The sequence below is a fragment of the Oncorhynchus mykiss genome, chromosome 1, assembly GCF_057628025.1.
Source record: "Oncorhynchus mykiss isolate SJ-2025 chromosome 1, ASM5762802v1, whole genome shotgun sequence".
Taxonomy (NCBI): domain Eukaryota; kingdom Metazoa; phylum Chordata; class Actinopteri; order Salmoniformes; family Salmonidae; genus Oncorhynchus; species Oncorhynchus mykiss.
The window spans coordinates 71,211,934-71,224,827 of NC_143022.1; the positions used below are offsets into that span (position 1 = coordinate 71,211,934).

General features: G+C 42.5%; 2 protein-coding genes across 5 annotated transcripts in view; both read right to left on the reverse strand.

Annotated features, from left to right (window-relative positions):
* The window catches only part of LOC110527734 (ubiquitin carboxyl-terminal hydrolase 54), a 117,880-nt gene extending 115,919 nt beyond the window's left edge, over positions 1–1,961 (reverse strand). For 2 of the 4 annotated variants that reach the window (XM_090238417.1, XM_090238410.1), the window contains exon 1: positions 1,775–1,961. The gene's annotated coding sequence lies outside the window, so the exon portion shown is untranslated. The remainder of the gene's footprint in view (positions 1–1,774) is intronic. The other 2 variants (XM_090238415.1, XM_090238396.1) reach the window with 1 other exon arrangement.
* A 245-nt stretch (positions 1,962–2,206) lies between these two features.
* On the reverse strand, positions 2,207–10,105 carry LOC110527765 (myozenin-1). The gene is made up of 6 exons (XM_021609269.3): positions 9,968–10,105; positions 6,895–6,988; positions 4,205–4,392; positions 3,726–3,939; positions 3,362–3,542; positions 2,207–3,133 (listed from the first exon to the last, which is right to left on the reverse strand). Exons 2-6 carry the CDS (start codon positions 6,977–6,979, stop codon positions 2,896–2,898), a joined length of 906 nt encoding a protein of 301 aa, XP_021464944.2. The 5' UTR covers positions 6,980–6,988; positions 9,968–10,105; the 3' UTR covers positions 2,207–2,895.
* Between the last annotated feature and the right edge of the window lie 2,789 nt (positions 10,106–12,894).

The following is a 12,894-nucleotide window of genomic DNA, read 5'->3' on the forward strand; positions in this document are numbered from 1 at the left end:
AGAATGCATTAGCTATATCTAAATCAACAACGCTTGCCGAGTTGCGGAGTAGATGCAGCTAACAATTTAGCCGTAAATCACTCCTTTTCCTGGATCCAGGACTTCCTGATAGGCAGACTCCAGGTGGTGAGGGTAGGCAACACACCTCCGCCACGCTGACCCTCAACATGGGGGGCCCCCAGGGGTGCGTGCTTAGTCCCCTATTGTCCTCTATGTACACCCACAACTGCTTGGCCACACACAACTCCAGCACCATCATTAATCACTAATTGATGTAGTTCTGTCCTTAAACTGTTCTTATCTATTAATGTTCTGTATTATGTCATGTTTCATGTTTTGTGTGGACCCCAGGAAAAGTAGCTACTTTGCAACAGCTAATGGGGATCCCAATAAAATACCAAAAATACCAAGTTTTCCGATGGCACGACAGTGGTGGGTCTGATCGCCGACGAGACAGCCTACAGGGAAGAGGTTAGAGCCCTGCCAGAGTGGCCTCTAAAGTTGATCGTGGACTACAGGAAACAGGAGGGGGAGCACGCCACTTGCCATCGACAGAGCTGCAGTGGAGAGGGTCAAAAGCTTCAAGTTCCTCGGTGTGCACATCACATATGACCTGACATGGTCCAATCACACCACTACCGCTGTGAAGAAGGCGCAACAGTGCCTCTTCAACCTCAGGCATCACCGTTTGGTACGGCAACTGCACCGCCCTCAACCATAAGGTTCTACAAAGGATGGTGAGGACGGCCCATCACTCGAGCCCCCTGCCCTCTGGGACATGTACTCCAGGTGGTTTCTGAGAAAGGCCCGAAAGATTGTCAAGGAGTCCTGTCACCCGAGCCACGGACTGTTCACTCTGTTACCATCTGGCAAGTGGCATCGTAGCATTGGGTCTCGGACCAACAGGCTCCAAGACAGCTACTACCAACAGGCCATCAGACTGCTGAACAGCTAACCTTAGATGTCTACCGGAACAGATATGCACCTACAGAGACTTTTTGCACCTCAGAGACTATCTGCACCTTAGAGATGATTTGCACTGACTACCAACACATCGAACCCTTACCCACAAACTTACACACATGCACCCACACATACTCAGAACTCTCTCTCTCTCTCTCTCTCTCTCTCACACACACACACACACACACACACACACACAGTCAACCCTGCGGTTCTATTTATTCCACAGCGTGATATGAAGACACTACCCACTTTATATGTATAAATACCGTGTAATACAGTCCAGTATTACTAGGCATACTATATTATTGTTATTGACTAATGTACTGCATTGTTGAGGGAGCTAGCACACAAGCATTTCGCTGCACATTTTATACCTGCTGTAAACGGCGTGTGCGACTAATAACGTTTGATTTGATTTCAACTGGTAAACGCCGTTGGAGATAATCTGTATCAATGCTAACACACCGTGCACGCAAGTTAAATATCTGGCAGAAGCAAACAACGTACAAGGTATGGCGTGCATGTGGCTGCGTGTGCGCAGTCTAAATAATCAAGAGAGACCGTTAGATAACGAAGTCGAAATCCAATGTGCTGTGGTCACGGTGCAGACAGAGCATCCTCTTGCAAAGCATCCCTATGGTGAACGTCACTCTCAATGTATCACAGGACTGGCGTGCATTTAGCCTACACGCGATTGCAGCCTGCATTTGTCCATGTTCCATAACTTAAGTCGTGTTCTAAATTGGTAATTTTATCTAAATCCTTCCAATTTCTCATTTGGTATCAAGTTTGTGGACAGCCGACTTACCTTTTCAACCCCGCTGTTGCCTTGTCCCTTGTCCTGAGGGACTTGAGTGAAACGCTCTGCCGCTAAACCCCAGTCAAACCTCCTCTAGCGTCACCCTGCGCTGCAGCCAAGGCAACCAAATGCTCGCGATATTTTGGCTTGGCGTATTGAGAGGTGAAATCCAAGTGTTTGGCACAGGGGACGGACTGAGAAGGAAAAAAGGGGACACTGACTGATGATTTTATTTCACATTTTTAAGGTGTTTGTCACAGGTAAAGTTCCTTTGAAATTCATCCCTGTTACATCACTGTCTTCCATCAAGTGAATTACACCGTGGGGCCCTAAAGAGGGTCCCCACACGTTAGACTGGCCTCCTGTCTATTCGTTCCACTGAAGATTATAGTCAGTCTTACACTGTACACATGCGAGATACAAAGAATAACAGATGCAAACTACAATTGGAAAAAGTTTATTAAGGAGAAAATGTGGGTGATGCAGTAGAACATCATCTCTATCACTCAACAGAAATGAACACACCTCACCTCATGCTTACTGCATGCGTCCTAGGATGGTTTGGATTTGCAGGGGCTTGACAAAGCTGTCAAATGTGAAAGCGGCATAGAAACACAGGAAAAAACACAGAAATACAGTAAAAGCCATGATGGTAGAAGGCTAGAAGCTAAATGAACAACGTGTGGCTGTCCTGATGAGCAATGAGTCACATCAACATGCTGAAAAGCTAAACAATACTCAAACTCTCCGTTGAGTTTACCTGTTCTCCTCATGGACATATGTTATGTTGCTGCTTTGTGAATAAGCTACACACTTGTAGTGTGATTGCACAATATACTATGCTCCTTAAATGAATCATCATGAAAAAATAAGTGTAAGCATAAATCAGAGTTATGGTAGTCTATTGTGTTTACTTTGTCTCCTTCTCTGTCTCTCTCTGTCTAAATTAAGAGCCCAATATTGAGCTACGTGGTTCGTTTCATACACACTTTCCTATTAATTAATTCAACCCAAGGAAAAGCTGACTGCATTCAAAACCTTTCAAAAAAAAGTGATGGTTTTTGTTTATGTAATTGTATATATTTGTGCGTGGTCTTTATCTGCACATCTGGGTCTGTGGGGCATGCTATTCACAGGTCGTCAGTCTCTCCATCGAAGGGCATGGTGTCCAACTCGATGTGGATGCTGCTGGGCTCACCGCTCCCCACCCAGCCTATAGGAGTGCGGTTGAAGGAGGGTCGAGCGCCAATCTCATGCTGGTATACTACAGCCAGTTCAGGCTCATCATGGGCCACCTCATGGGTGTCTGGCAGCTGGAAGGTCATGAGCTGAGAGGCCTTATCAAAGCCCCCAAACGGTGTAGCACTCCTAAGACAGATAGAGTGATGGGCAACAAAAGAAGATCAGACTAATAAGTTAAATTAATCTTCTAAGGCAACTTCTGTACATGTGTGTCACATACATGGACGGACAATACAAATAGTCTGAGTTTGAGAGTAAATGGGTGGGCTCCATTACTTCATACTCTTTTCAAATATATATATTTTTTTTTAGATGCTAAGGAGTCAACCAAGCAAAGCATAGAGGGGACTGTACCTGTTGAAGGACTTGAACTTGGGCAGATCATGGTGGGCATGGGGGCCTGGCATATGATATCTCATGCTGGATGTCAGCTCCTGGTTGCCCTTCATGGCCTTTTCCCATGGTGATACGTATGAGGGGACATAATCATGCCTCTTCTTGGCCTTGTCTAAGGCCACCTCTACTCCATGACTACCTGTAGGAAGAAAACAGCGAGTCAGGAAACCAGATATTCTATCACATGATGTTCAATCCTCTTTGGAATAAATATCCAGGAAAAATCAAGTCAGGCAAAATCTGATATATTGATTGCACTGCACTCCATTAATTCCAAAATCACTTGTTCTAATCTCGTGAGTTGATATGAGCGGATACTGACCATGACCATGTTCTCCTGGAGCAACATCATCATGATGTCCATGGTGTCCATGCTCATGACCATGCTCATGTCCCTGACCATGACCATAACCATGCCCATCTTTGCCTGGTTTGGGAGGGGGCACAGGAGGGCCTGCCTTCTTCTCCACCATGTGGCCAGTAGCGTCCAACATCATTGTGCCACCCAGGCTGGGGACCAACTTCTGGAAGTTCTCCTGAAATGAAACACACAAGTAAGACAAGCTTCCAACCTGGGTGGTTGTTGAGATATACATTGATAGCCTCAACATTGTGATAATTTCCCTATCTATCCATGGGTTGTACTTCCTTCCCTCATCCATTGCCAATTTTCACTGCAATTGTTTTACATTCAAGCTCTTTGGACAGAATTTCTACATGAACTATATATAATACTAACATGTATTATTGTTATATCAAGTGTTTAATTTTGACTTGGATGATTGACCTCCTTTTTCTTACCATAGACTCGCTGCTGAAGAGGTCAGGGTTATTCTCGTATATGAACTTCTCCACACGCTTCTGCCTCCTCTGGAACATCTTGGAGCCCTTGTTGGTGAAGAGGTTCAGCTCTTCCAGCATGGTGTCCTTGGGAGTCTTGATCTTCGTCCCCAGGTCAAACTCTGACGCCTCAGGCTCTGACTCATACTCTGCAGATGAGAAATGTTCACACTGTCTATTCATTTCTCTTGTTGTTTCTCTACATTATATTGTCTGAACATACTGTATAAGGCTCTATTCCGTTAAACTTGTAGACCAGGTTTCCGGGATAAATCAAAAACATAATTATTCTGCCACAGAAATTGTTCAAACTTGTATTATTGGACTCAACAATGTCTGCAGTGTGATACAAAAATACAGTCAGTAATGTATCTCCCTGTGCAGAAAGAATCTTACCTGTGGTATCTACGGTTTGCTTAGCATTGTTTGAATGAATGTTTAAGTACTTTGCGTGCATCATCTTTCATCTAGAAAACACATCTGTGTGGGTGTGACGTGATCTCTACATCTCAGCAGAAATTACACTCGGTGCAGATGGTTGCCTAGGAGGGGGATGCTCTCAGATTCTTGGTATCATTACGGTGGAAAATTCATAAATCTCTCTGCCCAAAGATGAACTGGCTGTTCTTCAACAATGTGCCTGTTGAAGGAGAGAGAGCAGAGAACAGCTCATCCCCGAGTTTGGGCCTGACTCTGACTGAGGCTTTATGGCTTTATGAGGTAAGGCCTGAGTCGTTTTCATGTCTGTGTTGTCTATATTTGTTCTGTTCTCAGTGCTTATGATCCATTGGTCAGAAGTCACAGGGTGTTGAAACAGAGAGGATGGGTGAAGGGAGAAAGTCTTCAATCTGCACAGGGAAGACGTTCCACAACAATTCTAACGCTCTGGAGCACATTATAATAATACAATACCTATATAACAGTAGGCTATAGTACTAATATAATACATATGTGTCTTTTATACTTTTTTTTGTAGTAGCCTGATCATTCTTTGCTTTGTTCTTTATCTATCTATCTATCTATCTATCTATCTATCTATCTATCTATCTATCTATCTACGGTAAGCTCTTATGTAAAATGTTCTCTGTGTGTAAAAAAAACCACCAAAAAAACAGGTTTTCAGATAGCAGCTGATTATTTACATAGCACCATCAGGACTTAGAACTTTGTTATGAGAACATTCATCCCACACTGTTTTGACTAAGCACATCCTCTCAACATGACATCCTTTTAGTTCCTGCTAAGAAGTTCTTGCCACCCTTTTCCATTGCAGGAACTGTCACTAGATAAACACGCATCAACTCTGATTAAATTTGGTGGATTTAATAATTTAGCATTCCTGTTTGTTTTCCTGGCAATAAATTCTGCAGTTCAAAAGGACTATGCTTGTGTCTCAATGACTTTTGTGCCATTACGATTTTGTAATGTTTGACAGTACCATTTTTATGTTGACATTAAAAATAAACACTAGTTATGTGATTCAAATTTCATTTCTGACTATTTCTGTTATAAGCTACAACAGACGTGGCTTCTCTGGTGGGGGAGAATACGTTTGAATGCTGAAGCTAGCTAGCACAGCCACAAATTCATCACATCTGATTTTAAACCGAACCCTAACCTTAAAAGGGGCAATGCAATTAAAAACGTGATTTTATGTAAATATCTTCAAATGTTTTCCTAACGCCCACATGATCAGACTGAGCATTTCACAGGTCAAAGGAGTCTCAGGGAAATGCATGATCAAAAATATATTGTGGAGTTATTTTCATTAAATAAACACACACGGTGATTTATTAGACATGCAGTGATGATTTCCAAATAAAATGACAAAGATTGCATGGGGACTTTAACCCCAACCTTAATCACACTTCTTACAAATATACTTAACCCTAACCTTAAATTCATTTCATAACTTTTTACAATATAGTCTCTTTGAACTTTGCAGCTGGCCCATCTTGCGAAAATTCGCTCAGTTCTGCGTTAAGGACTAGATTTATCTCAATAAACATGAACCTGCTGTTAAAACACAGCTTTCTGCTTAGGCCTTATTGCTACATCTGTCAGGACACTTTACACAAAAAAAGTATGAAGTGCACAGCACAACTGAAGTGAAAGGGTAGCATAAATTGACACTTTACTGATGTCAACGGAGACTACTATATCTACTTGCACGAAGATCTGGAGCACTTAATGGATGGAGAGGAAAAACACCTGTCATAACTTTCATTAAAAATCATCATGCCATCGCTGTTTAATGAAGCATGGATCCTAACAGCTGAGAGGGAGGGGAGAGTAAACCATTACTGCGATGATTATAAAGGACATATCGTATTTGTGCTGTGAAATCTAGGCGATAAATGTTTGTGTGTGTGACAGGGCGCTAGTCATTAGGACATGTTAAGTGTATCCATGTGGAGGAGCCTCTTTGACAAGTGTCCCCCCCTCTCGGTTTACCAATTAGTTCAGTATGTTACTCTTGATAATACCACAGGCTCATATTGATAAATGTTACTGAGCAGAATTAAATGTATGGTACTGTGCGGTCTCTCACATAACTTTGGGAGATCTCATTATCTTTTTTTAATATGTGAGCAATGTACCTTTGTACATGCAATGTGTTGTGTTTATGAGCTCACATGTTTGTGCCTTACCATCTTGAGTGACATGTGACAGGTCAGTGATGATCTTAGAGGGCTTTTTCCGCTTGTTAGGTGGGGCAGGTGTTCCATGAGGCATGACTGCAGACTGAGAACACATATAAACAGGAAGTTAGAAAAGGTCACAGGACATACCAAGCTACTGTATAATATGTCTGGATTTAGCTTATATATATATACAGTACCAGTCAAAAGTTTGGACACACCTACTCATTCTCCATTGTAGAATAATAGTGAAGATATCAAAACGGTGAAATAACACATATGGAATCATTTAGTAACCAAAGAAGTGTTAAACAAATCAAAATATATGTTATATTTGAGATTCTTCAAAGAAGCCACCCTTTGCCTTGATGACAGCTTTGCACACTCTTCACATTCTCTCAACCAGCTTCACGAGGTAGTCACCTGGAATGCATTTCAATTAACATGTGTGCCTTGTTAAATCAATCAGTTGTGTTGTGACAAGGGAGGGGTGGTATACAGAAGATATTTGGTAAGAGACCAAGTTCATATTATGGCAAGATATTATGGCAAGAACGGTCAAATAAGCAAAGAGAAACGACAGTCCATCATTACTTTAAGACATGAAGGTCAGTCATTCCGGAACACTTCAAGAACTTTGAAAGTTTCTTCAAGTGCAGTCGCAAAACCACCAAGCACTATGATGAAAGGAAGACCCAGAGTTACCTCTGCTGCAGAGGATAAGTTCATTAGAGTTAACTGCACCTTAGATTGCAGCCCAAATAAATTCTTCACAGAGTTCAAGTAACAGACACATCTCCATCTCAACATCAACTGTTCAGAGGATACTGCGTGAATCAGGCCTTCATGGTCAAATTGCTGCAAAAGAAACCACTACTAAAGGATACCAATAATAAGAAGAGACTTTCTTGGGGCAAGAAACTCGAGAAATGGACATTAGACCGGTGGAAATCTGTCCTTTGGTCTGATGAATCCAAATTTGAGATTTTTGGTCCCAACCGCTGTGTCTTTGTGAGATGCAGAGTAGATGAACAGATGATCTCCACATGTGTAGTTTCCATCATGAAGCATGGAGGACAACGTGTGATGGTGTGGGGGTGCTTTGCTGGTGACACAGTCTTTCATTTATTTAGAATTCAAGGCACACTTAACCAGCATGGCTACCACAGTATTCTGCAGTGATACGCCATCCCATCTGGCTTGCGCTTAGTGGGACTATCATTTGTTTTTCAACAGGACAATGACCCAAAACACACCTCAAGGCTGTGTAAGGGCTATTTGACCAAGAAGGAGAGTGATGAAGTGCTGCATCAGATGACCTGGTCTCCCCAATCACCCGACCTCAACCCAATTGAGATGGTCTGGGATGAGTTGGACCGCAGAGTGAAGGAAAAGCAGCCAACAAGTACTCAGCATATGTGGGAACTCCTTCAAGACTGTTGGAAAAGCATTCCAGGTGAAGCTGGTTGAGAGAATAACAAGAGTGTGCAAAGCTTTCATCAAGGCAAAGGGTTGCTACTTTGAAGAATCTCAAATATAACATCTATTTTGATTTGTTAAACACTTTTTTGGTTACTACATGATTCCATGTGTTATTTCATAGTTTTGATGTCTTCACTATTATTCTACAATGTATAAAATATATTTTTTTAAAGAAAAACCTTTGAATGAGTGGGTGTGTTCAAACGTTTGACTGGTACTGTATATATGTGTATATATAGTCTCTCTATAGCCACTCAATAGCAGAAAAAAATAATTGTGGAAAGGCAGCACAGAGAGAGGAGATCGGGGAGTCCCTCTAGTGATAATCTCTAACCATTGCACTATGTTGGGACCCACACTTATGAGGCCATGCTTCTGAGGGCATGAAGAACACGTGCAGACTGCACCCTGCTCCTTTTCCAAGTTCAGAGTGGCTTCAGATCCATAACATTCCCCGAGCCAAGAGATGTCCGTCCGTGAGAAAACATATAGCCCACTGTAAGTTTCTGTTTTGTTTGATCTGACAACTCTAGGAATTAGAAAGGTTTAACACAGAGTATTCTGTATGCCTACAGTGGTTGCAGTAAACACATTCCTCTTCATGAGCTGATGAGCACACACTACCAAGACTTTCAGATAAATCCATTTGCAGTAAACACATCGATCCAATTTGATGGATACGATGAACATGGCTGTGATCATAGATTCTTAAAGTATGAAGAAATCTGACACAGGAACTCTGTAGTCTAGGTTGCTAGGTGAAGCTTGAAGACATGGAAGATCTCAGTTGGGATACAGTACAAGCACCACACCGCCCATCATGTTTATGTCTCACAGAGCCCCTTTCTATATACTGTAGTTCTCCTTTAAGCCATACTGTTCTGTACCTACTGCGAGTCTGCAGCTTCTTGAAGACCCACTCTGTGGCAAACTTCGCATCACATCGACTGACTGTAACCTAATCCACCAGAGCTATTTTCAGCCAAGACCTTTCAGCGTCGAGTAGTGGCGTCAGTGTACTATCAGATGTGTGAGACGCAATGGACACTCACATACAAACACATACACATTGGCACAATTGTCAAGAGAATGATCTAATCTTCCCCAAATTAAAATGAAGATGTTGAGGGGTGATATGTGGGTGGATTGGAGAAGGGATTGTGGGGGAGGACTTTGTAAATCCCCTGTAAAATTATCACCAGCTGAGGACCCCAGCACTCAGGTTTCACCTCCCCAGCTGGGTATTCCAGGCTTTGCACACCATATAAAATGTGCTGTTGGACAAAGGGGAGCAGTCAGCACATTCTCTCAGAGCCTGCCTGCGTCTTTGAGTGATGGGCAAATTCTAAAAATGTTCAATGAACATCAAGATCACTTCACCATGCCTTCAAAAGCACTTTATATCCCATAAATGAATAAATAATGCATTCCTTATTGAGTCAAGGTCTTCAAACATAATTTCAATTCTCAAGTGCAGTTCTTTTTTAATGCTATAGGTGAAGATTTTGCACAACTGTCTTTGCTTTCCAGTTTGCCGTTGACGGCCAAGTCATGCATGCAATTGGTTAGTAAAATCAAGCTGATGGCATGATCCACTCACCCAGTTTTTTAAATCCTTATGTTCAAGGAGGTCTAGTAATACCAGTAGGAGATGAAGGCTGCAGGTTAATCTTAATCAGAAGTTTACAAATCCCAGGGTGCCTCAGACCTGTGGCTGGACTCAGATCCCAGGGAGTGTGAAATCCACCCTGAGCTTGGATGGCAGATCTTTGAGGGGGGGCTGGAGGGAGGGGGGGGGGGGGGTTGAGGTTGGGGTAAAAGTAAAAGTAAAAGTGGGGGATGGGGGGTGAAAGTGCTGATGGGGCTATCAAGAGATGGTCCGGGGGGCCTATATATAGAACCAGTGCAGAGTGAGGGGGGGAGTCTAAACTTAGTTATAATAGAGCCTCAAAGGACGGAGGAGTGACTGAGGGTGTGAGTTGGGGTTGGCGTCATTGGTTAGCCCATTCTCCCCTTCATTAATTAACTCCAACCTTCCAATAGATTATCAGTTTTCTGTCAGGCAGAGGCGTCCTTGCTGTTCTATGGTATTTGTGGTCATATAGCCTCCTAAACCAAAGTGGGTGCTGATTTGTTGGCTCAGACAAATCCACAGCTCTCTCCATGGCTTAATGGCTGAACGTTTTTTAATATATGTGCCTGTTAGTGTTATTCGATCCATACGTTAGACCAGGGTGTGATATTTTGTAGATTGGTTACTTTACATACTCAATTCATAGATCATTTCAAGTTCTCCCATTTAATCTGTACTCCGTATCACAGTGAAAGCCGGGGTGATCTAGCCTACTGTAGGGAAAAAAATCAGGCCAAAAGGAAGAGTAAAGAACAAAAATCAAAGTGAAGTGTGCCATCACACATCTCACCCCCACATTGCTATTTGCTCTTTGTGATGATTCATTTTACAGTCATTGTCACAGCTTCTCTCTCCCCTGTGTGCTCACTAGAAGAGAAGTGAGTCAAATGTACCATTTGCACCTTGCCTCTTCATTTGAAACATTTCCATTAGTAAGGGAGGTTAACAGTGACTCAGGAGGCCTGAATTTTTAACCTTGACATCTGACCTTGCGGCTTGCAGTGCTTCACTGTTAAGCACCAGGAGCTTGTCTACTAAGATTGAAGGACGGGTTATGTTGTGTTATGGTGAATGTGTTATGTGTTATGGTGAATTGTTGTGTTACAGGAAATAAATCAATTAATCACAAATAAAAAACTGCTGGCATAATATTGTATAATATACTGTATTTCCCAGCTCATAATAGATATCCGTTATTCATTTCCGTTATTAATTTCCGTTATTCACTGTTCTGATTTATATCTCAAAATCTCACCCTCTGCATTGGACCCAGTAATGTATTTTTCTGCACTCAACATTTCAGCCTTGGAATATCCGTCACTACTGTAATACATACTGTTAGTATGTTTCCTCATATCATAATATTATACATTTTTTTCTACCCAATTGCGATCTTGTCTCATCGCTGCAACTTCTCAACGGGCTCGGCAGAGGCAAAGGTCGAGTAATGCGTCCTCTGAAACATGACCCGCCAAACCGCGCTTCTTAACACCCGCCCGCTTAACCCGGAAGCCAGCTGCACCAATGTGTTGGAGGAAACACTGTTCAACTGACGACCGAGGTCATCCTGCAGGCACCCGGCCCACCACAAGGAGTCGCTAGAGCGCGATAAGCCAATTAAAGCCCCCCCCCGGCCAAAACCTCCCATAACCCGGATGATGCTGGGCCAATTGTGCGCTGGCCCAATGGAACTTCCGGTCATGGCCAGTTGTAACACAGCCTGGGATCGAACCCGGGTCTGTAGTGATGCCTCAAGAACTGCAATGCAGTGCCTTAGACCGCTGCACCACTTGGGAGGCCTCCTCATATCATATTCTGACTGGAATGTAAAAATGGGGGCGTTGAGCAGCCATAAATACTTTCTGGATATTAACAGCCCTATATATAGGTGGCAAATGGAAAAGATGCCAGCTAAATGTCTCCACCAGACTGTCTGTTTTTTAGCATATAATGTATGGGTTTGTAGTACCCTTCACCAATAAGTTGTGACCTAGTGCTAAGGGGTTTCAGAATGAGTTGAAAAATACAGCCCATAGCACCATCATGTGGTGAATGGTTGTCAGGATTTCACTGTTACATGTATGCGCATTCACTAGTTTACATATTGTGGAAATAGAGATTGAGCGGATATAATTGAGTCTTTTTGATATCCTACTATTAGACCATGATAACATTCTTTGGGACAGTTTCCTGGCACAGATTAAGCGTAGTCCTTGACTAAAAAGCATGCTCAATGGGATTTCTATATCACTGTCAAAAGTTTGGTCCACAACTGGGCTTAATCTGTGTCAGAGAAACTGTCCTTATATGTTTAACTCACTAATGTAAATCAATATGTTGTGGGCAGACAACCTGGGAAAAAGAAAGCTCTATTTAAAATCAAATCTAACTTTATTTGTCACATGTGCTGAATACAACAGGTGTCGACTTAACCGTGAAATGCTTGCTCTTCCCAACGATACAGGGACAAATAGTAACATAGGAGGAACAAAAGTCACAAGAACGGAGTTATATACAGGGATTACCAGTACCAGATCAATGTGTATGTACATTAAGGTAGGGTATAGTGAAAAGGCATCAGGATAGATAATAATGATAATAATAATAGGACTAAAATAAAGAACAGAGTAGCAGTAGCATATGATGAGTCTTGTGTGTGTTTGTGTTGTGTGGGTGTACGTATGTAGTGTATGTGAATGTGTGGGGTGTGTGAGAGTGTCAGTGTAGTGTGTGTGTGTGTGTGTGTGTGTGTGTGTGTGTGTGTGTGTGTGTGTGTGTGTGTGTGTGTGTGTGTGTGTGTGTGTGTGTGTGTGTGTGTGTATAGTCTTGTGAGTGTGTATAGAGTCAGTGCAAGATAGGGTCAGTGCAGATAGTCCGGGTAACCATTCATGAAC